Source organism: Vicugna pacos, chromosome 21 (genome assembly GCF_048564905.1).
Source record: "Vicugna pacos chromosome 21, VicPac4, whole genome shotgun sequence".
Taxonomy (NCBI): domain Eukaryota; kingdom Metazoa; phylum Chordata; class Mammalia; order Artiodactyla; family Camelidae; genus Vicugna; species Vicugna pacos.
The window spans coordinates 25,205,797-25,228,971 of record NC_133007.1 but is presented as its reverse complement, the minus strand read 5'-3'; the positions used below and the strand labels follow the sequence as shown (position 1 = coordinate 25,228,971).

Genomic DNA, 23,175 nt, shown 5'->3' with positions numbered 1-23,175 from the left:
ATTATGCTCTGGATTACATCAATAAAAGAAGATGTGCCCAAACAATGAGTCAGAATCAGAAAGTGTTTGGCTCTCTGTTCAGCTCTGGGCCAGGGGAGAGAGAAGTTTTCTGCTTTCACTATTTGACTCTGGTTCTTCTAAATCATGGTTGATTCCTTAGGAGAGTTACTGCTTTATTGCTTTTTCCATCATGTGATGATTGTTCATGTGTCATCAGTGGTCATTTCAGATCTGTCTGGAGGGATATGTGAAGATTCTCCATTCCTTATAGGATGGGAGGTTTATATGTATTCCAATTCAAGAAAATTTGATACTTCCTCAAAGAATACACATGGAGAACATATATAATTTTACGTATCAGAGAGTTCTTATCATTCTCATTTCAATATAGTATAAAGCTGAATAATTAAGTTCTTCAGAAGGAAACGGGATATAACAAGAATTCCTCAAATCACTACTTGCTAGAAACCCTACTGAGTGTCTCATTACTCAAATGATAGTTTCAGAAATATGTTTAGAAACTCCACTATACAAAAGACGGAAGGAGAAATCACAGATAAATCACAAAAGAAGTAGCTAAATAAAACTGGTCTTTAACATAAATGTAAGTTGATTACTACAAGTAAATTCTTTTTCTTCTGTTGGAAAAACAGAGGACTATATGTAAAAAAGAAGGCAGACTATGACTAAGGAGAGAAACTAAAAAGAGATACCATTAACTGGGATAATAAAGAGGGAATTAAGAATTAAAAACAAACTTGGAGATGTGAGGGAGCCTTGGAAGTGGTTTTGATTGTAGGATTTCTGGGGTTTTATTTGGCCATTATCTGATGCATTTTTAAAGAGAAAAACAGGTTGTGGGGGAAACATCTGTGTCAAATTAGACAAGAAAAGGGAAAGACGGTACTCTTATAGCAAAACCATAAGATGAAACCGTGGATAAGAATGTCAAAAAGTTGAGAAAACAAAAAAGAACGTAAGTAGATTTTAAAGGGATAAGAATCTGGAAATCTTTATATCATACACAAAAATGGGTGGAAACCAAGAAGCTGTTCTGAAGTTGATCTGTCACAGGAGATCTTGATTGATGTCTACACAGGAGGAACTGAAACAAAGCTAAGATTAAAAAAAATACTACATTTACAGATGCCTGGGTGTGAGGACAGAATTATGTGGGCAAAGATATCAGCGTAAATAGAGAAAATTCCCACTGATAATAGTGTGTATGTGTTGGAAGGCATCACAAAGAAAACACCAGAATAAAGATTCAACCTAACTACTTCACTAAAGCCCTGAGTGTCTTAGACTAAAAAAATGAGGAATTTTCAAATGTAAATTAGCAAAAGAACATGGTGAATGAAACCAACAGCTGCTTGGATAAAACATGCATTTCTTTAGTCCACTATTAAAACTTTAATAACTTAATACAGTATGAGTTTTGGTTACACCCTGTTGGGAGTTCAACACTAAAGACCCAAGTAACTAGGAAATGGTTTGAATGAGCAAATTGTTTATGTTTCTAATGCTATATCTTTGGGCAAGCTATGGAAAAACAGATTAAGTATGTTAGATTTGGAAGGATACTATGCAGTAATCAGTACATGGATGATTTACGTTTATTTTAAAATAACATATTTAAAACTAGTTTCTAACATTTAAACTGCTCCTTCCACCAAAACTAAAGCATGCTACAAAAATTTAATTTTAAGAAATTCCTCTTTTATTACTTGTAAGTCAAACTATTGGCAATGTGTGTTAAGCAGTGAATGAATCAAAGTTGGTCATAATTAAAATGGATACCATAGTAAAACAATGTGAGCATAAAACACCAACTATGTGGAAATCTCTGATCAAGTTTTTTTTGTTTCCAGATTCAAGTTTTGAATCCTTTGCTATGGTTCACAGATCATAAGAGCCCTGAAAGCTTCTTTCAAATGAGCTGAATGCTGAGATAAAAGCTGGTTCCACAATAAAAACAGCTGTTTCCAATTGTGGGAAATACATTCACAGAAAGCAATACATTTCATCTGACTCACCAATTAAATGCACAAGAGAAAATGATTCAGAGCCTGTGCTGGCGATTTTTAAGCTAAAAAGTCTGTGTTTTTCTTTTTCCAATTAGGCTATTTCTCATACTACTCAAATCATATCATTCACTGAAATAGAATTCCTCTGGAAATTCCCAGAACTATACTAACCACCACAATAAATTTTCTGATTTCATCTCCACATGTACCCACTTCACTTATGGGTGTATCTTATACTATCCCAGATAAATTGTTAGAAATCAGAAAATTCAGATCAATGTTTACATTTTTCAATTAAAAAGAAAATAATACTAAGTATACTGTACTTCAACCATCATGCTTCTACAGTGAGTACACTTTTTCCAAACAACAAAAAAAACATTTAGCCCTAATTTATTTCTGGGGGACAAAATAGTTATGAATACTATATATATATATATATAGTATTGATATATATATATAGTATATAGAATTGATATATATTTTTTTTTCAGTCTATAATTTGTAAGCTATAAACGCAGAACAGTCCACGCTACTGGTCTCCAGGTTTCTGAAAATCGGGTCGCAGGTTCTGGCAAGTGCAGCTAGCCATGAACTGAAAATGCTTAAAAGCAGGAATGGAGTATTTAACACTAAGGTCAGCAACTCTTCCTCACTACTCCTATTTCATGTCTAGTTAACAAAGACACTTAAATAAATGCAATTAGTTATCAGAACTGCATGAAACCAGAAAACCTGGTTTCATCTAAGTGTATAATTTCACTACAATTTCATCTGCATCAGGCTGATTTTAGACTGTTAGTATACAACAGTAGAGAAGAGTATATCAGTTAAAAAAAATAAGCTACCACATGCACATCATTTATAAAATGATTAGACCAGTTATTCTTTTCAAAGCTTTAAGAGATTTAATTCATTTAGTCCAAAACTGCTCAAGTAATTAAGTCGGTCTGATTCCTCATCTGTGAAACAAGGAGAGAGAGGTTAAATGCCTTGTTCCAGACTATATATGGACTATCATTTCTGCCTGTGCCTCTGATCTCATTTCATTTCTTTTCCTCAAATTGACATCAACATAATTTATCAAATATGCTTATTTTATTCGAACTAATATGATAAATCTAATACAAACAGTATCAGGTTGAGACAGGTTTCACTTGACGATTCTGCTTTTTAAATAAACTGATTGTTTGGGAATAATTTAAAATTTACAGAAAAGTTGCAGAGATAAGAGAGAAAATTTCCATATATCGTTTACCTAACTTTCCCTAATGTTAATGCCTTACACAACTATGGTACATTTGTCAAAACTACAAAATTAACACTGGTATAATTTTCCATGCATGTCCTTTTCCTGTTCCAGGGTACAATTCAGGATATTGTATTGTATTTAGTTGTCATGTCTCCTTAATCTCTTCTGATCTGTGACAGTTTCTCAGTCTTTCCTTGTTTTTCCAAGTCTTTGATACTCTTGAGTACTGGCCAGGTATTTTGTATAATACGTGCCCCCAACCCCTGTGATGTTTTCTTATGATTAGACTGGGGTTATGGGCTTTTGGAAACAATAAGAAAGGAATGAAGTTCCCTTCTAATCACATCATATCAGAGGGTACATTTTACCACCAACATTTATCATTGGTGAAGTTAAACTTGCACTTGGTTAAGTTGCTGTATGCTAGGCTTCTTCACTGCATAGTTACTACTTTTCCCTTTCTATACTCTGTTCTTTGGAATTAGGTCACTAAGTTTAGCCCTATTCAAGAAGAGGAGAATTAAGTTCCACCTCCTTGAAGGAGATAGCCTGCATATATTATTTGGAATTCTTCTGTAAGGCTGGCTTGTCCCTTTCCTCCATTTATTTATTTAACCAATCACTTATATCAGCATGGATGAATGGATATTTATTTTTTAGGCTATAATCCAATACTGTCATTATTTTGTTGCTTAGACTGTTTCAGCTTTGGCTATTGACCAGCTGTTTCAGGATAATAATGTCCCAAAGTAACTGATAATTCTGTAGTACATGGTATAGTAAATAGCTTTTTGGACATTTTAACAGGATACCAATTTTTGTACAATGAATCTATCTCCAAGTTATGTATGGAAAAATTATCAACTGAAGACTGAGAAGGTCAAAGTAAGATAACATGAAGTTTAGTTACACTCTTTTCATACTTTAGGAAGAAAAATTATGTGACATTGAAACAATTACATATCAAGAAGATGCAATTATTTCTTTGACAGAATACAAAATTAAAAGAGTAAATAATAAACCAGTCAGAATTGCTACAAAATTTAAAGTTGTAAGAATTTTAGTTGTCTGCGTTTCTTGTTTCCCATTCGTTCCTTAACCCCGAGAAATCTAACAATGGCCACTATGGAAAGTGCTCTTAGATCACAAAAGATAATCTGTCACAGCAAACTGTCCTTTAGTCCTTATCTAAATGATCTCTGTATCTGACACTTTTATTGCAAAATCCATTAGGCAACCCAGTGTATTCACCCTAAATATTATCACTCCTTCTCTTGGCTTCAACAATCACCTAACTAAAAGTTTTATCTTAAGGTCTGATTTCTCTTTTGAGCTACAGATTCCTATATCCCACAAAACAGCATGAAACTCAAATCCATTTTCCATCTGGAATCTTCTCCTTTCGCATACTGTCTTTCACTCAGTCATACCAACATTCAACCATCTGCCCAAGAAAAGTACCCTGGAAACATTCTAAAATCTTTCCCCCTTTCTCTACCTATTTTTTTTTTAACCTATTTCTTTTGAATCTTGTCTTCTCTATCATTACCTCAGTTCAGGACCCCATAATATTTTGCTGAGACAATTTCCAAACTGGTCCACCAGATCATCTTTCTCTAACCCATCTATCACAGAGCTGTCACTATAACCTTAGCAAATCATTCTTCTGCTTCAAAATCCTTAACTTCCCATTGCCTCCAGGGTAAACTCCAAACCCCTTGGGATCTTATATAAACAAGAGGCTTTATGATCTTTCCCCTGCTTATCTTTCCAACCTCATCTCCTGGGTCCCTTACCAGACTATTTACAGTTACATAAGTACAGTATCTCCAAAACCCTGAAAAGCTAATTTGTCTATAAGAAATAGTCTTCACCCTTTTATTCTTTGCACACTAAACTCAAAACATCTTCCTGGTTCCTTTTTAAGTGGGTCTCTCTTCTCTGCTCCCCAAAACACACTATATCTCAATTTTAGGAGCTATCAATGATTTTTTGTATACATTTTAATGTATTCCACTGAACTATAAATTTCTTGAGGGCAGAAATTATAGCTTATTCCTTTTGTTTGTATCCCTTGCACCTGGCAAACAACAGACACAAAATAACTGCTGAAGGGATAGCTACCATCGTAACAGTTAAGATTAAAAAGTCATATACATATAAAGCTTTGTCTAAACAAGTTGACTTTCAAAGTGATCAAATTAGAAGATATTTCATGATTTAATTTTTTTCTTTAGCTAAAAATCTTTTTCTCAACTGATTTTATGTGTCCAGGTAAACCAATTTTCATGTCTACCACAAAAAGATTCCTATTAGAAAATCAAGGCACATTTCTATCAATTTATTAAAACAGTAACTGTGAAGACGAAGAGATGCCAAGATATGATCAATTAGCAGAATTTAGACTTGTGATATAATCAAGAATATACCTGTTATTTGCCTCTGATTCCTGGCACAGAGCTTCAAAAAACTTTGGAATTTCTTAAGTGATAGTAGTGTCTTTGCTACGCCAACGAGGTGACTTCAGGTGGACCTTGAGATGCTTTCAGGTTGGGGGTTGGTTAGTAGAAAGATCAACCACATGATTAGAGGGTTGAAACTCTGGGTAAGCCCAATCTACAGAGGGTGGAGGTGGACTGAATTCAATCACACAATCAATGATCTAATCAATAAGTACCTATATAATAACACCCCCAATAAAAACTCTGGACACAGAGGCCTGGTGAAGCTTCTTGGTTGGTAAACACAATAATGTGCTGGGAGGTGACACATCCAGATTCCACAAAGAGGGCATGGAAGCTCTGTGTCCCCTTCCCCACCCTAGCTATTGCTTTATGCATTTCTTCAACTCCTGATCTGTATCTTCTATAATAAAACTGTAATTTTAATTATAGTGGTTTCAGTAAGTTCTGTGAGCCATTCTATCAAAGTATCAAAACTGAGGAGTTGTGGAAGGCCACAAATTTGCAGCAGGCTGGGCAGAAGTGTGGGTGGATTAGGGACTACTGAAACTTGCAGCTGGCATCTTAAGTGGGACAGTCTTTGAAGAACTCTGCTCTTAACTTGTAGTCTTCTCTAACTCCAGGTAGTATCAGAACTGATCAGCCAGTTGGTGACACAGAACTGGTGTCAGAACAGTGATTTCAGAGAGGTTTTTAATGTTTTTGTATGTTATTTTTTTAAAGGGAGAAAAAAAAGATAAGTTCTTATTCATAAAGCAGATATTTTTGCATATGTTAGATTTCCCTGCTATCTCATTCCTTGAGGACCCTGAAATCACATGCATTCATCCTTTCTATCCCAACTTCTATAAATGGCCTCTTGGGTGACTTCAATGTCCTATGTAGGTGATACACTTGATACAGTCAACAACCTAAATTGTCATCTCACCTCACCTTCACCTCAATTTCCCTACCTGTTATAAGCTCCTTCTCACAACTCTTAAGTTAGGGGCCTCAAACTCAAATGCTCCCTGAAGCCAGATAAACTGCTTAAATAGCTTAACTGGGCCAGATATAACACACAGGAAACTGTAAGGACTGGGGCAAAGTGAAGAATGCATGTCCCAGCTAAAGGCACAAGGGGGGTGGTGCTTGCCACTATTGAGACCCAACCATTGATGTCATTCAGGAAATATGGATTAATTGTTGTCAGACGCTCTGATTTCTTTTCAAAGAGAGGCAGAATTCTGTACTTTTATGTGAAATCTCCATATTTTAAAATTTTAGCAATTAAAAGAAAAAACTATAGAGATCATCGCAAAGGGTCATGTATAACCCAAAGGCTGATGATTTTTAACCACTACTTTAAATACTGACGTTCCTCAGAGCTGCCCAAGGCTCTCTTCTTTTCTCATTCTATATTCCCTCTAGGGAAATATCACTGTTATGGTGAAAGACAGACTGATAGAGGATTCATAAATACATAGTCTGTTGTTACAGTGTTTCTGTACAGTGAAACAGCTCACATACAATTGATAAAGAGAACAGCAGAATGACATGAGAGGTATGTGAGTTCACACATGACTTTTCAGAGTACATTAATATTTGGAAGCTCCAAGTTAGCAGCTAAACAAGACACTAACACAAACTAAATGCAGTAAACCATTGAGCAATGCAGTTCTGTTCAGAATGCCCATCCATCCCACATTTCTTCCTCTTGGCTCTAACTGGCCACAGGTTTTCCTACAAGTGCTTATTGTGTGGTTTCCCACAATCTTCAGGCAAAAGAAACAAGTAAGGACAATAAATCAGAACCAGTTATATCTGGCATCACTTCATTTATCTGTAAATGAAATATATTTGTGTTTACAAACAAGCAGCTTCAACTCTTCTTTATATGCCCTTCTATCAAGCTACCTTCTTCCTTTCCTAAAAAATCTTACATTTATTGCAGTATTTATTTATTTATTAAACAATTTAACATGTTTTTTAACTGCTGCTGGTATTTTCTAGCATTATTGTTTTTCTTGGAGCACGGTTACAAAGTTTCATAGGTTTCGAGAATCTGTTCCCAACTCTATCTTCTCCAGAAGCCCTTTTATATTTAGTGAATAACTGCCCAGCAGTTTTTCAAAACCTCACAGTGAAATATCCATTTCTCTAGCCCAAACATCTGTATTGAGCTCCAGAACTAGAAATCCAAATGGCTGTTCAACATCTCCACTTGAATCTTCTAAAGGTACCTCAAGGTTTATATATGTGTGTGTATATGTATGTGTGTGTATATTCCCTATATCACAATGGCCTACAAAGTAGAATGTCTAGCAGGCAGTAGACATTCAACAACTGCTGTTAAGTATTTGTCAAACATTTGTTGAATGAACCGAATTAAGTCTAGGATTTTTTTCCTCTTTATTACATTGTTAAAAAACTAAAGAATGCTTAGCTTCTCCATCAACAGAGCTTTTATTTTTCAGAAATCCATAAATAATTGAAATCAAGAGCAAAAACTCTTTTCTTTGAGAGGTTTATCATTTCCTCTAACACACAAGTTTTTAATCTTTTGGAGGAATAATAATATCCATTAACATTTGTGTGCTTACTATATACAATCATTTTAATAAGCACTATATAATTTCATTTACTGCTTATAACTCCACTAATCCCATTTTACAGGAAGGGATATTGAGGCTTAGAGAGTTTACTTGGAGAATCTGATGAAATGTATGAATTTTCTCCTGAAAAATACACACAAAAATATATACACATAATTTTATTTACAACATCAGAGATTTTATGGCCTTCCTAGTGTTAATTTACAAACCCTTAGTGTTGAGATCTCTGATAAAGAACTCCTGACTTAGAAATATCTTCTACATAAATAGGCAATGCTTCCTTTTTCTTATTTTCTTTCTTCAATTCAATTCTTAAAAGACACTTTCTAGACATAATAAATGAATTATCTAGATTTGTTTCATGTCTTTTATTCAACTGAAGCAGCTTTTATGAAGATAACTAAAGGTACTCTGAAAAATGAAGTCCATCTAAATATTCAGTTACATTTTACAAAGTTGATAACTTTGAATGATTAGATTTTTATGAGACATATACAGTTAACATATTCTTCCTGTAAGATAGAAGCACATAAGTTGGATTAGTATATATTAAAAATCTTGCAGCTGTTAACAGATCAATGAGTTATTTCTCAGAAAATAAACTGTGTAAAGACCTTTTTGCATAAGAAAGATAAGTCACTTTTCCTGATTTCCAGAAGTTCAGTATTACTTCTTGTTTGTTTTGATACTGATATCATCATTCAAAATTCAAAATGAATGCAAAGACATGCCTTATCTTACTTCTCACATCTACTGAAAACAGGAATTTGGAAGACAACATTTTAAAATACATTTATAAAAATAAAAGACAGTAGAGTTATTAAAAGTTCATGTACATATTATCAGGCAACTAGTAGGCAAAACATACCATTTCTCTAACACAAACAACAGGCAGCAAAATAACCCTCTTACCTGTCAAGGTTTGTACTGCCCTTTCGCTGGAAGGTAGCAGCTCCTTTCTGTGAGGCCGATTTAGCGAAGTGTCCTGTGCAGAAAACAGTCCAGGGCTGTCAGTTAATTTCTTCCGACCACTGGAGTTGGGGTTTGAAACTCTGCAGCTCCCTATTGCACTTGTGAAAAGGTTTGTATGTTCATCACTGCTGGCCGGATCAGAGTTTGGAGTGAATCCTCCAAGGGATAAACTTGGAGAACTATCTGAACAGTCAATCTGTAAAGGTGTCTGCAGTCCCAAGGCCAACGAACTAGATTCTGAAGGCTCTCGGTGGACCCACTGTTCTTCTCTGTTTATTAAGCTTTTTGAAGGAGAGAGATGAGGGCAGGATATATGACACCGGTGCTTTTCCTTATGTTTATATCGCTCTCCAACAGTATCCTTTCCAAATCGATAGCGCTTCAAAGATTCCAGGACAGATCTGGAAGAGCCAGTATCCATGGAAACCTGTGGTTGCTCAGAAGAACGGTGTTCTCTGTGTTTGTGACGGTGCCTGTGTTTGTGCTCAACCATCCAACCATAGGCCATCTCAGGAGGGACGCTAGGGTAAGTACTCATGGAAAGGAGAGGAGTCCTGCTGGTTGTGAGGAAGGCCTCCTGTCGAAGTAGCTTATGCTTCTTCTTATGGTACTTGGTGGGATTGAGAAGTAAATGACCAGCGTGCATATAGGAAGGAGGTGGAAGTGGAGTGGTGAAAGAAGGAGATGGAGGAGGTGGATAAAGAGTGGGGGGATACCTTCCATAGTAACCTAATCCTATGGGAGCAGCTGTAAGGGGTGAGGGAGAGTAAGGCATGCCATAAGAAGGATAGAATCCAGTACTAGAAAGAGGAAAACTAAGGCTGTGCATAAAAGGCATTTCAGCCATTGCCTCCCTCATCTTAGGGGGTCTCCCTCTTTTCTTTTTTAAGTCAGGTTTTCGAATGTAGTGCAAAGGGTCTAAGGGGAAAGAAGGATGTGTATAGAAACTATTAAAGTTGATTCGAAAAATAGTTGGCAGAAGGTCTCGGGGGATAAAATGATGACTTCGATGAGTGATTCGAATTTCACTGAGACGACTTATTAATTCCTCCAGATCTGCAATAAAGTCTGGATCCTGTCTATTTCGGAGTTGGGGATATTTCTTTTTCCGTTTTCGTTTTTGCCTTTTCATCTTGTCATAGCTGAGGTAATCATGATTCCTGCGCTTACATTTATGTTTATGTTTTTCTTTAAGACTGCTTAGGACTGTAGAGGTTTCAGGGGGAATGAGAGAAACATGCTCAAAAGAATGCCTCCTCTTTTTTTGCCCACAAAATTTCTCTGCCCTGTCTGATGTGCTGTTATTATCTGTTCCAATTCCACTATCACTGGGAATGGTCTCATCACTGTGAGACTCACTAATAGGAGAAGGCGTAGCTTCTTTTAGAGAAGTGAGTTCACTCAAGTGCGAAGGAGAATTTGGCAACAAAGTAGGAGGAGATAACCGCCTCCTCCCCTTTGAGGCCTTCTTCATTGCAAGAGTCTGAATCATACTGCCCTGTCTGGAGTGTAAATGCAAATATGGCACTGCACTGGGTTCAACAAAGCCTGCATCACTACTTACAGGGCTCTGACCTCCACTAGTCCCAGAAGACTGAGAGCAAATAGGTGATGGAAGAATCTCAGAACTACTAGCAGATGAAGGCAGTAAAGGGGGAAGGATCTGTCCTAATGCTGACCCAGCTGCCTGCTGAGCTGTTTGTTCAAGAACAGCAAGGCTGGTAGGGCTACCAGAAAGAATGCCATTTAAGACAGTTTTTGGTTTTCGACCCCTCCTCTTTCCTATGTAAATGGTTCCTTTCTTGCTGACATTTATCTGTTGGCCCAGTTTAGAGCCAAATGTGGCGGCAAGACTTGACACTGTATTATGAAGTTTGGATTGCACTTTCCCTTTATTACTTGATTCTACAGAGCTTGAAAGAATCTGATTCAACAGTTTCTTTCTCTTTAAAGTCTTCATTTTATTTATCTTGCGGATAATTGTTTTCATTAATTGTCCATTGTTTCTCTTGGTAATTTTTTTATCTGGTTCCATCTCAAGGTCACTCATACTACAGACAGTTGGCCTATGACTGTCATCTAGATCATCTGGATCCTGAAGTTGATCCTCACTCTCAAAGAAATCACTGCTACTTCTATGGTTGTCACTTTCAGACTCTAGCTTGCTTGGACTTTCAGTGGCAACAAATGGAGCCACTGATAGTACAGGTGGCTTCATCTTGACTGGTGATCTCATCTGTCTCTTGGGTCTGCCTCTCTTTTTTGGAAAGGGAGACACAGACAGACCTTGTTTGAAGGAAGGAATTTCAATTTCTGGCTGTAAAATTGGGGGTTCTTGTTCTTCCTTAGACTGCAAAGAAAAAACTTTAGAGGCAGGAATTTTTAAAGTCCTTTTAGGTGGACCTTCCAGTTGAGGCATCTCCTTAGATTTAGGTCTTCCTCTTTTGGGCTTATAAATATCAGACAAAAGGTCACTAGAGACACACATACTGGAGGATAGTTTGTGAGTAGCAAAAGACTTATGAGATGGTTTCTCACTATCAGTTAAGAGAGCAAGAGATGGAGTTGTGGATTTGCTCAACTTTGGCAATCGGCGTTTAAGGAAGTCATGATCTACAAATGAAGTTGGTCCAATGTTTTTCATAAACTTGGCTGGCTCAGAATTACTATTTGATAGTGAGCTACATGAAACATTTTTAAAAAGCTCTGACCTCTCTAATTCTAGCCCTTTTGGAGACCGGCATGTGCTTCTTGCCACCACTTTAGTCCATCGAGGTTTTCTTCCTTTCCTTTTTTTTAATGGTTTGGACTGCAAAGTAGTACTCAGGCTTTCAGCAACTTGGCAGTGTTTATCGGATGCAGTTACTGCACCAAGTTTCAGAAAGGGCTTGTTACTAAATAAACTAGTGAAGTTAACAACTGAAGGGGTAATTGTATGAATACTGGATTCAGAAGTCAAACTTGGCTTTTTTCCCAAGGAAGAGCTTATTCTTGGAATATCTATATGTGTAGTTTTGGAATCATTTAGCTCTTTATCAATCCCTTTACATTCAATATTCATGCTATGACCAACGGATCTATGACCAATGTTCAAGTGGGTACTTTCAGAAGTAAACTGGTTCTTTCCAACAGATTCAGAAATTTCTTCCATTAGTTCTGTGGTAGGACTTAAAAGCAACGGATTAGGAGTCATCTGTGAAGAAGTTTCAGGGGGACTTCTGGCTAAAGGATTAACAGATACAGTAGGTGATGGAGAAGGGAGATTGCTTTCTCCTACTGCACTAAAAGGGGATTTTGCTGTAGATGCATCAGAAGCACCTCCCATTTGAAAGTCCGGAGAAGTGCAATATACGGGAGGTTGCTTTTCATGCTTTGAGGTTTCATAAGACCCCCTTTCACTGGATGAGAAACTGTCTTGCTGAATGCATGTTCCTTCATTAAACATTTCTTTCTCCAAATTAATGATTTCTTTTCGAACTGAGAACTTTTCCAATATGCTTTCTTTACTCTGCCGTATAACATTCTTCTCAAAAGTTTTGCTGGTGGCACTGTCTTTCACGGATTCAGAAAGTTCCTGACTTTCATGACTACTGATGTTTGTACTACAAGAAGCCTTAAGTGGTTCCTGAGTGGGAAGCAGTGCTTCCGCTTTAAGGTTTATGGCATCTTTACTGACCAGTCCTGCCACAGGACAACTCACTAGTTTCTTTCCAATGTCCTTATTAACTAATCCTATTGTCGAATTTGCTACAATCTTCTTTGCACAGTCCTTGGCCACTAGGCCAACAGTAGAACCCAATTTCTTCCCCAAGTCTTTATTAACTAGTCCAACCACAGTGCCAAGTCCTAGCTTCTTTCCAGACTCCTTATTCACTAATCCTGGAACAATACCAATTCCTAGCTTCTTTCCTGAATCCTTGCTCAGCAGTCCTACTGTAGTGATAGTCCCTGGCTTCTTGCCTAAGTCTTTATTAATGAATACCGCTGTAGTGCCAGTTCCTAGTTTTTTCACAGAGTCCTTAGTGACCAATCCGACTGTTGCATTAAACACTGGCTTCTTCCCAGGATCTTTAGTTACCAATCCAACTGCTGTGCTGATAGCTGGTTTTTTAATTAAGTCCTTATGTATTATTCCAGCTACAGAGCCAACGCCTGCTTTCCTGATCAAATCCTTGCTAACCAATCCTGTAGTAGTGCCAGTTCCTAACTTCTTCGGTTTTGTCTTGGAAGACTTGGAGGGAGGACAAGTTGCAATGAGCTGTGCCAACTTTTCTGTTACACTTGTTCCTGCATTAAGTAATGCTCTGTCCTTTAAATCAGGATCCCGGCTACTAACAAGAGTAGATGATGCTGCATTAATGTAATCTGTCATTTCTGAGTGTACTGGAGAAAGCTTCTTAGACAAAGGATTATTTTCTCCCTGTGAATGAAGATGGATGCTTTCTTCAGACTGGCATTCAACGGCTGCAGCATCACCTGATTTCTTGTACAACTTTGAAGGGTCCTAAAATTTGAACAAGAAAAGGGTTTCAGAGACAGTAAACTTTATACCATTTCAGTTTACCATTATACTTGAACAAATTAAATGACCACATATGAGATATAAAAGAGGCAACAGTGTTTTCTTTTTAAAAAAACTAATTAATATAATACTAATGCCACACTATGTTAGTTCCTCTGATGCAGTATCAGAGGCTCTCAAGATGTTACCTTTGTTGACTTTCAAACATATGAACCTATGTAATACTGGGTTTTGAGAAATATTCCTATGATATTTTTTTACATTGGCTTAAAAGGCAAATTAATACTCTACTTTCAGCTTACTTTAGATGGACTAATACATATTAGCATATGAATGCAGTGTTTTTCAAAAGATAAATATTGTTAGCTATAATATTCCATGGTCCTCCTGAAAATAGCGGCACCTTGCCTACCTCCTTCATTGATTTCAATGACTTCAAACCAGTACAGGCCAGCCTCTGACCTACTTTCACTCCTTTAACTCATTCTTAATTATAATCTTGATCGAGCAGTCAAGTTCTCTCTTCACGTGAGAGGAACAGAAAAGACAATAAAATACATTCATATTTTCTTTAGAATGTGTTTTTATATAAAATCTTAAGCGGTGGAAGTAACTTTTAAGTCATAACATAAATTGCTATCTAATGCATGAATCCTCATTATATACTTTACAAATGAATTTATCATTTCACACAACGGTCTTTTATTTTCAGATAATAATTAAAAAGGTTTTGTTTTGTTTTGGGGGGAGGTAATTAGGTTTATTTGTTAGTTTTTTTTAATGGAGGTACAGGGGATTGAACCTAGGACCTCACAGATGCTCAGCGCTCACTCTATCACTGAGCTTCAGCCTCCCCCTCTAAAGAGTTTATTGCCTTCATGTTCCACCAAAGATTCTTTTTTAATTAAGGTATAATTGACATATAGAGTTTTCCTTTACTATAAAATACAAATGAAAGACTTGAACAGATGTAAAGACATACTTGTTTGTGGACAGGAAGACATAAAGATGAAAATTTTCCCTATGCAAGTTTAATGGGATCACAATAAAAATACCAACAAGATTCCTTCCAGAAATAAATAAAGTTACAACACTCATTGGAAATAACAGATAGGCAAGAATAACTAGCAAAATCTAAAAAGAAGCAAGGGGATAACTGTACCAAATATTAAGTCATTTTTTTAAAGCCTCTATCACTAAAACAGTTTAGCACATGAAAAGACAGAAGATCCAATGGGCCAGAATAGAAAACTCAAAAACAAATTTGAGCATATATGGAAATGTACTGTACATGAAATGGTATATCTATGGAATAGAAATTGAAAATAACTAGAAAAATATCACATGCATTTACTCCTTTGACCACTTTTAGGATATTTAACCCAAGACATACTGGCAAAAATCTAACATCTGCAAAAAGCTATAAAACATTCCACTATTTTATAGCAAAACCCTAAAATATAGTCTAAATGATTATCTATAGGGGGCTGACTGAATAAACAAAAGTATATCTGTGCAATGGAGCGCTATGAAGCGGAGGGAAAAAAGAGGAGTCAACACACTGCTTTGGAATGATCTTTAAGATGTACTGTTAAGTAAAAAAAGCAAGATAGTGGGTATAACATGCAACCATAGGAACATGAGAATAAAGGAATATGAATATATATACATTTTTGGTTATAGTAAAGTAGAAGAATAAGCCAAAGATTAATGAAAATAGTGACTTATGAGGGAGGAAACAGGTCTAGAAGTTAGATCTCTATGCACTTGCTTTATGGTTCTGACTTTGCAATTAAGAGTTTTACATATTTAAGAAACAAAATTATAAAGAAAAATACTGCAAATCTCTAAATACTGAAAACAATGGATTCAAATATATCTAGTTATCAAACTAATTACACAACTATATGGAAAGTAATTATTTTGAATTACTTTGAAACACAGTATTTAGACTATACGTTGTAAAAACAAAAAGACTGATGGTAAAGAAATCTTACATTGCATCCAATGAATATATTAATGGCAGCAGTGGTATAGTTATTTTGAATCTAGATATATAAATGACTGACAGATGTATAGATCAAATAAATTACTATATGAATAATAATTAGGAACCAGTATTTTGGGAGAAAAAAAGAGATACAATATAAAATCAAAGAAGTCAAGTAAAATCTCTGTAATTTTAAGTTGGAATTAGAAATACCTGAAGTTTTTAAAAGACACGTATTTTTCCTCTACCTCTATCAACAATATTTCTAAAAACAATGGAAACCCAGTAGCAATAAACACCTCTAATAACCATAAAGACTGAGGTCTCTAAATACCATTTCCCATTAAAATGGACCAAGACTCCTTGTTGAATAGACTATTTCCAAGAAGTAGAAAATGTACAAATTATCCTGGTGATAGGTACACATCTTTAGCCTCTGCACTTTGCACCAGTCATTTTACTTTTTTATTTGAAATTTACCATAATGAAATGTGTTTATTTTAAAAAAATTCTTCCTAAGAGTGAAGTAAAATCTCTTTTTCACAATTTTCATTTACTGGTTTGAGTCTCACTTTCTCAAATTACATACATTAAAGACTAATCCACTTCTTTCCAACAGCTTTTCATACATTTGAAATCAACCAGCATATTCAACTTTCTGCCCCAAGCAGTTTCACTTCTTTCTGGTCATTTCCTGATGGGCATGTTTCAGTTTGACAACATTCCTCTTTCACTAAAGCACAACACAATACAACCACTATCTGATCAATTCAGAATTAAGGGAACTACCTCTTCTTTTGGATGGGACCCTTACAACTTTGTTAAGAGTAAACCGGCTTTTTTGGGTCTCATGTACAACTGACATAAAAAGTTTGCAATTAAAGAAATCTTTACATTTTCTTTCTACCTTATTAAAGAAATAATTTTAATTATTCTGTAATATCCCATTCTGCAATTTTACAGTTACTTTTTAAAGCTCAAAAACTAAAAGGCTTTATTAAGTATTTTAAAATATATTTACATATGAAAATTGTGACACTTTCAATTTTTAAAACTTACCTTAAAAAATCTGTCTGAACAAATTATAACTATGTGCAATAGCATGCCATGGATAATGCTCACAAACAGTACTGGGTGAAAGGATCCATCATAAAAGTGTGTACCATATAACTCCATTTATATTAAGTCAGCAAATAGGCACAACTAATTATGATATCAAAAGGCAGGAAAATGGTTACCCCTAGTGTGGAGTAGTAACAAGAAAGAGCATAAGATCTTGATGGGTGCTGGTAATGTTCTATTTCTTAAACTTAAAGCTGGTTACATGGGATGGCTTGAGTTTGTGAAAATTTATTGTGTTGCTACACTTATATTTATGTTATACTTAAATAAAAAGTTATTTTAAAAATTCTGTCTAAAAGAAAGTAGAAACATCCAGTTTCCTTAACCTGTTAAAGGACTATACTCAAATCTAACTTTTCATCTTTATCAGAAATATCTCACAGTAAATGAACTATGGGAAGGGGAAAATAAAACCAAAAAAATGCAGATAATTTGGTTTTCGTTTCAAAGATTTTTTTCTTCCAAATTCTGGCACTGGATGAACTGAATGAATGAGATATTAACAAGTAGATGAAAACTATATTTGGTACTGGTGATATTGTTCTCTTACATTTCTAAGCATGCCTTAAAATGACAGCTAGCAGTAAGAGGCATCATTTTTAAGAGAGTGTATCATGTTAGCCAATTAAAAAGATATTGTATCAAATGATCAGTAGGCACATGAAAAAATGCTCAATATCACTAATTATCAGAGAAATGCACATCAAAACTACAATGAGGTATCACCTCGCACCAGTCAGAATGGCCATCATTCAAAAGTCCACAAATGACAAATGCTGGAGAGGCTGTGGAGAAAAGGGAACCCTCCTACATTGCTGGTAGGAATGCAGTTTGGTGCAGCCACTGTGGAAAACAGTATGGAGATTCCTCTAAAGACTAGGAAAAGACTTACCATATAACCCAGGAATCCCGCTCCTGGCCATATATCCAGAAGGAACCCTACTTCAAAAGGACACCTGCACCCCAATGTTAATAGCAGTGCTATTTACAATAGCCAAGACATGGAAACAGCCTTAATGTCCATCAACAGATGACTGGATAAAGAAGATGTGGTATATTTATATAGTGGAATACTATTCAGCCATAAAACCCGACAACATAATGCCATTTGCAGCAACATGGATGCTCCTGGAGAATGTCATTCTAAGCATAGTAAGCCAGAAAGAGAAAGAAAAATACCATATGAGATCGCTCATATGCAGAATCTAAAATAAAACAAACAAACAAAACATAAATACAAAACAAAAACAGACTCATAGACATAGAATACAAACTTGTGGTTGCCAAGGGGATGGGGGTGGGAGAGGATAGACTGGGATTTCAAAATGTAGAATTGATAAACAAGATTATACTGTATAGCATAAGGAAATACATACAAGATCTTGTAGCTCACAGTGAAAAAAAATGTGACAATGAATATACGTATATTCATGTATAACTGAAAAATTGTGCTCTACACTGGAATTTGACACAACATTGTAAAATGACTGTAACTCAATAAAAAATGTTTAAATAAATAAATAAAAGGAAAAAATATTGTATCAAAACATCTTTTTAGGCATATCATTTTTTTCAACATGAAAGCAAATAGAAAAGTATGCTCATTAAAAAAGGAAATATAAATACTATCATCCACAGATAAACATTTTTACATTTCAGAAACTTCATCATATACACATGTACATTCTTTCACAAAAGTGCTTGCTGTTTCACAGCCCACTTAAACAATACCTTACAAAGAAGACACTTTTCTATACAAATAAATCAAGAGTTATCCTATCAATTCATTGGTTTCATAATAGTTCAAAATTCATAAAATCAACCTCCTATGGGCTGCTTCATAAATAGTTTCTGGCTATTTCTTATTTTAAGTAATATAATGATGAACATATCATTATTTAAATCTTTGCCTACTTGTCCAATTATTTCCCTCAGATCAACTCTAAAAGTGCAACTGCTTGGTTAAAAGGTATACACAATAGTTACACATATAGGGCAGCTCTTCACCAAGAAAGATTTTTATTTTTCAAATGGGAAAAAAAATTATAAAAATTCAGAGTGTACAAATACGACATTTTTATAACCTAAGATAATACCTTGTGATACTCTACATTGTTAGGCAATGAGATTTTTATGGCAAAAATCATATACTACTAGAGGAATTTTAATTCCTTCAGAGAACATTATAATAAAAAATAACAGTAATAACAATATGGAAATTACTATGTAACGTAAACTACTATCAGCAAAGAGCTCTTCTTGCAACTGAATATAATTTAAGGAACAAATGTAAGATGCCAATCTGTCCCAGATTATCAACAGCATAGGGAAAAAAGTCTTTAGATTCTTCTTTATACCTAGTTTATTCCTAAAGAGAAAAAAAAAAAATCACACCCACAGCACATATCTAAGTTAATCTATAGTCTTTCTCTCAGGATTTCTCCCCACAAATCCCTATCTAATTGGGAAGGAGGTGCAATTTAGAACAATGTACCAGTGGTTTTGACTCACAAAGTGACGCCAAGATGAGAAAAAACTTCTCTTTCATCATGTATTCAAACTTTTCTCAATATTAAGTTTCATAAAAGCTCTGGGTTTTATCTCATCATATAGAGCCTTTAATTCTGATGTTTCCCCCAAACTCTTCATTCATTTGTATGCAGCTGTATCTCAGAATTTATTAGCAATGTGCACTTACGGAGCAGTCTGTATATGAAGATCTCTGGAATGATTTACAGTCATTAAAATGAAATAAAAGATATGAACAGACAACCATAAAAAGCAGCATGTGAATTAGTGAGTCAAGGTGATGATATTTAGGCTTAATTCTCTGGGACTAAGGAAGTTATGCCTTCTATCAATTTGTTTCAATAATGACTTTTCCCATTAGCAAGATCAACAATGAAATGAGAAACATTCAATTCACCATACCTCCTTATGTACACCATTAAAACAAACCACAGTACAGACTCAAAACACATATCCTTAACATGCTACACTTTAAAAGGAAGTGAACTGCTCAGCTAAATGCAGCACTGATTAGAAAAGTTTCTACTATGAAATGAAAGCAAGAATTGAGGATGAACCTGATGAAACTAATTATGGTAGTTTTAATCTTCCTGGTACACTTATAGCAGAGGCTGAACAATGCAAGAGAAGGGATCTGCTTTCCCCCTCCATTTATGGGAGCATATGCTTCTACAATGGATGATACTCTGGGAAAAGAGTGGCACCTTCCTTGTTTTGTCTCCAAGGCTTAGGACAGACTGTGGCTGTCCCCTTAGCGATCTGTTTTGGGTATGTTAAACGGAGAAAAGAAAGCATACTGAAATGTGAGGATCCAGGAGAATTTGCATAATAGCCTCTGCCATGGAGAAGCTAGGCTCTCTGCCAACTGTTCTCTTTTTCTCTACTACAAAATAATTCTAGCTCAAGCAGCTTTCAAAGGAAACAACTAATATGAAGTAAGACAACAGAACTCCATGCAAAGCAGGACTGGTGATACCTACATACCATCAGGTCCTCCTGCTTGAATAACCTTTGACAAGAACATGGAATGGAAAGGTAACGGCAGGATAATGTGGACTTATACTCTGGACCTTCTCATAAGCTGGTAGAAGAAAGACTACACTCATAGATGGCACCTAGCCCACAAATTACTGGTGAGGAGAATGTGACCATCTTCTATTTAGCAAGTCTCAAATTCTCTGGTTAGAGCTATGGAGCCTAAACATAAAAAACGGTTAAAAAAAAAAAAGGCACTAGGTAAACATACCAGATAGTATTAAGAATAAAAACAGTTTCACTTGGGCTCATTTTGAAACTGAGTCTCCCTAAAACTAAATTTCCTTACTGTGTTTATGACTAATCTCTCCAAAATTTTATTCTTTCTTGTCCCGCCCGGTTTCCCTCAGGATTCACAAGTATTTAAAGAAAAGGGGGGACTGAAACCAAGCAGGACCGTGTGGGGCCTTCCTGGGTAAAAAATTCCCTCTGTGCCCCCCATTTCTTGTTTGTTTAAAAAAATTTTTTTGGTCTCCTAGGCCTTCTAGAAGCTCCAAAGAGCAGGCTCAAGCAGTTAATGATTAGGGCAACAGTTACAAGCCTCCTGGTTCCTCTGAAGGGACACAGATAACAATCTGATGCAAACCTTGGAGTTGTTCTGTAGAAACTAAGACTCCTACCTAGATGGAGGATGGTGAGTACAAGCACCTACCAGGCTGGATGGTACCAGAAGGCTGAGATTCTCAAAACATCACCCTGTCACCTCACCGCCAATCAATGTGAAGAAGGTCCACGACCTGATCGAGGAACTCTATGACCCTCTCCCCTAATGTGGGCATGAGCTGCTCATTCTCTTTGGTTGGCGCCCTGTAAAGAAACTCTTACTTTGCTGTAAAAACCCACTGTCAGAGTTTGGCTTTCTACACAGTGAGCGTAAGAGCCCCTGCTTGGTAACAATCTGGTACCATCTTTTAGTGGACGGGTCACTAAGATGTGTTAAATGCTTTCAAAAGGTGTCTGACAACTAAAATGTTTTATTAAACTAAGAGCCTAATGTGGGGTTGTTTTTAAATGGAGATAGCATAGCTTAGTTCACCACTCTGTGTTGTGATAAAATACTTACAGGAATGTTTCTGTCTGACCTACTATAAGGGTAATCACCAAGGTGGTACCTTACTAGGAAATTCATTAAACAGCCATTGGTAGCAACAGCACTGCTACCACTAATACTAACTTATTAAAATTGACAAAACTATAGATTATGTTTTTGGTGGTGGTGGTGGTAGTATTTGTTTTATGCTTACAGATATAAACCCACAGTCCATATCTTATTGAACTCTTTTTAAAGCATATTCTGTGTTGATCGTAAAAAGCAAAAACTAAAAAGATCACCCCAATACTCAAGGAGTATTGACTGAAAGACAAGTAAATTAATAACTGCAATATAACGTGATTTATGTTAAAAAACAGAGAAATATATGCATGGGAAGCACAGGAGTTAGAGTAACTAAATCTGCCTGGAAGGGTTCAGGGAGTATTTCAAAGAATTGGGTGACATTTGAGGTGAATCTTTCCACTACCTCATCCTACTTCCTTTCTCTATTGTATACTGAAACTTTTTTACTTCTTATTTAGGGGTTTAGTAATCTTAAATTTATTTTTCTAATTTTTCATTTTTATTTTAGACAATTTACTTTGAGGCCGAAACAAAAAGAAGAAAAACATGTCACCAAGTATGTCTAGAATTTCCACTTGTTTGAGAATTTCAGCCATAAGTAACAAACAGGTTAAGAAGAAAAGTTACCAAGCTTCCCTGCCTTTGGCTTGTAATTTTCAGTATCTGCCTGTGATTTCTTCAGCAGTCCTCTTTAGCCACCTACCCGTGAAATCAAGGGCTAGACAAGGAACTACAGGATAATCACAGCAATTTTGGCAAAAAAATGAAAAGGTGAGGTTCAGAAGCTGATTACACCTTATTTCATTGTTTTTACTGTGAAAGTTAGTACTGAATCCTGCAACTGTTAGGATTATCTTTTTGCTTTCACATATATACTCTGATGTTAGTAATTCTTCGTAGCTTGGCTAAAAACAGCTAAAATATTCTAGAGTATATATCTCTCATCTGTGAATTTGTGTCAAAAATGCATTTGCTCATCTCTAAACTCTGATTTCCTAATACAGTAGCAGAACTTTATTGCAAGCTTGTATACTTGACTTCGAAATGTTTTCCAAAAATGAAGGTAAAATATACATATATCAGGACTTAGCTGTTAAAAAAATAAAAAGTAGAAAAGATCAAATTTAATAGTTCAGAACCTATTTTGTTTAAAGTGTGAGTTCTCATTACAATTTCACTTTAATAATACTTATTTCTGACATCTTTGAGACATTATCTTCTTTTGCTAATCTGTATTCTCTCAATTCAGATAATAGATTTTAGAGAAACTGAAGCCTTGGGAACATCATAAATCCAGCTTGAAGACTCATATTTATATTAATAGGTTTCAAGGAAGCCACAGTTAATATGCAAACTACCACCCCCTTTCCAGGTAGGTCTTTACTTAATCATATATACCTCTCTCTTTTTTTTTTAACATTTTTTATTGAGTTAAGGTCATTTTACAATGTTGTGTCAAATTCCAGCGTAGAGTACAATTTTTCAGTTATACATGAACATACATATATTCATTATCACATTTTTTTTCGCTGTGAGCTACCACAAGATCTTGT

The 23,175-nt window shown here is 35.6% G+C and overlaps 1 protein-coding gene and 2 long non-coding RNA genes across 6 annotated transcripts in view; 2 read left to right on the top strand and 1 right to left on the bottom strand.

Moving 5' to 3' along the window:
- LOC140688081 (uncharacterized) overlaps nt 1-2,061 on the top strand; it is a 48,041-nt gene extending 45,980 nt beyond the window's left edge. Inside the window, exon 2 of the long non-coding RNA XR_012062801.1 lies at nt 1,872-2,061. This is a non-coding gene — a long non-coding RNA (uncharacterized lncRNA). The remainder of the gene's footprint in view (nt 1-1,871) is intronic.
- The window catches only part of ASH1L (ASH1 like histone lysine methyltransferase), a 150,638-nt gene that overhangs the window by 91,712 nt on the left and 35,751 nt on the right, over nt 1-23,175 (bottom strand). For all 4 annotated transcript variants that reach the window (XM_015248173.3, XM_006214636.4, XM_015248174.3 and 1 more), the window contains exon 3: nt 9,248-13,811. In XM_015248173.3, coding sequence (XP_015103659.1) covers nt 9,248-13,811 — 4,564 coding nt within the window. The remainder of the gene's footprint in view (nt 1-9,247; nt 13,812-23,175) is intronic.
- The window catches only part of LOC140688080 (uncharacterized), a 32,233-nt gene continuing 19,423 nt past the window's right edge, over nt 10,366-23,175 (top strand). The window contains exons 1-4 of the long non-coding RNA XR_012062800.1: nt 10,366-10,454; nt 22,131-22,178; nt 22,283-22,393; nt 22,872-22,994. This is a non-coding gene — a long non-coding RNA (uncharacterized lncRNA). The remainder of the gene's footprint in view (nt 10,455-22,130; nt 22,179-22,282; nt 22,394-22,871; nt 22,995-23,175) is intronic.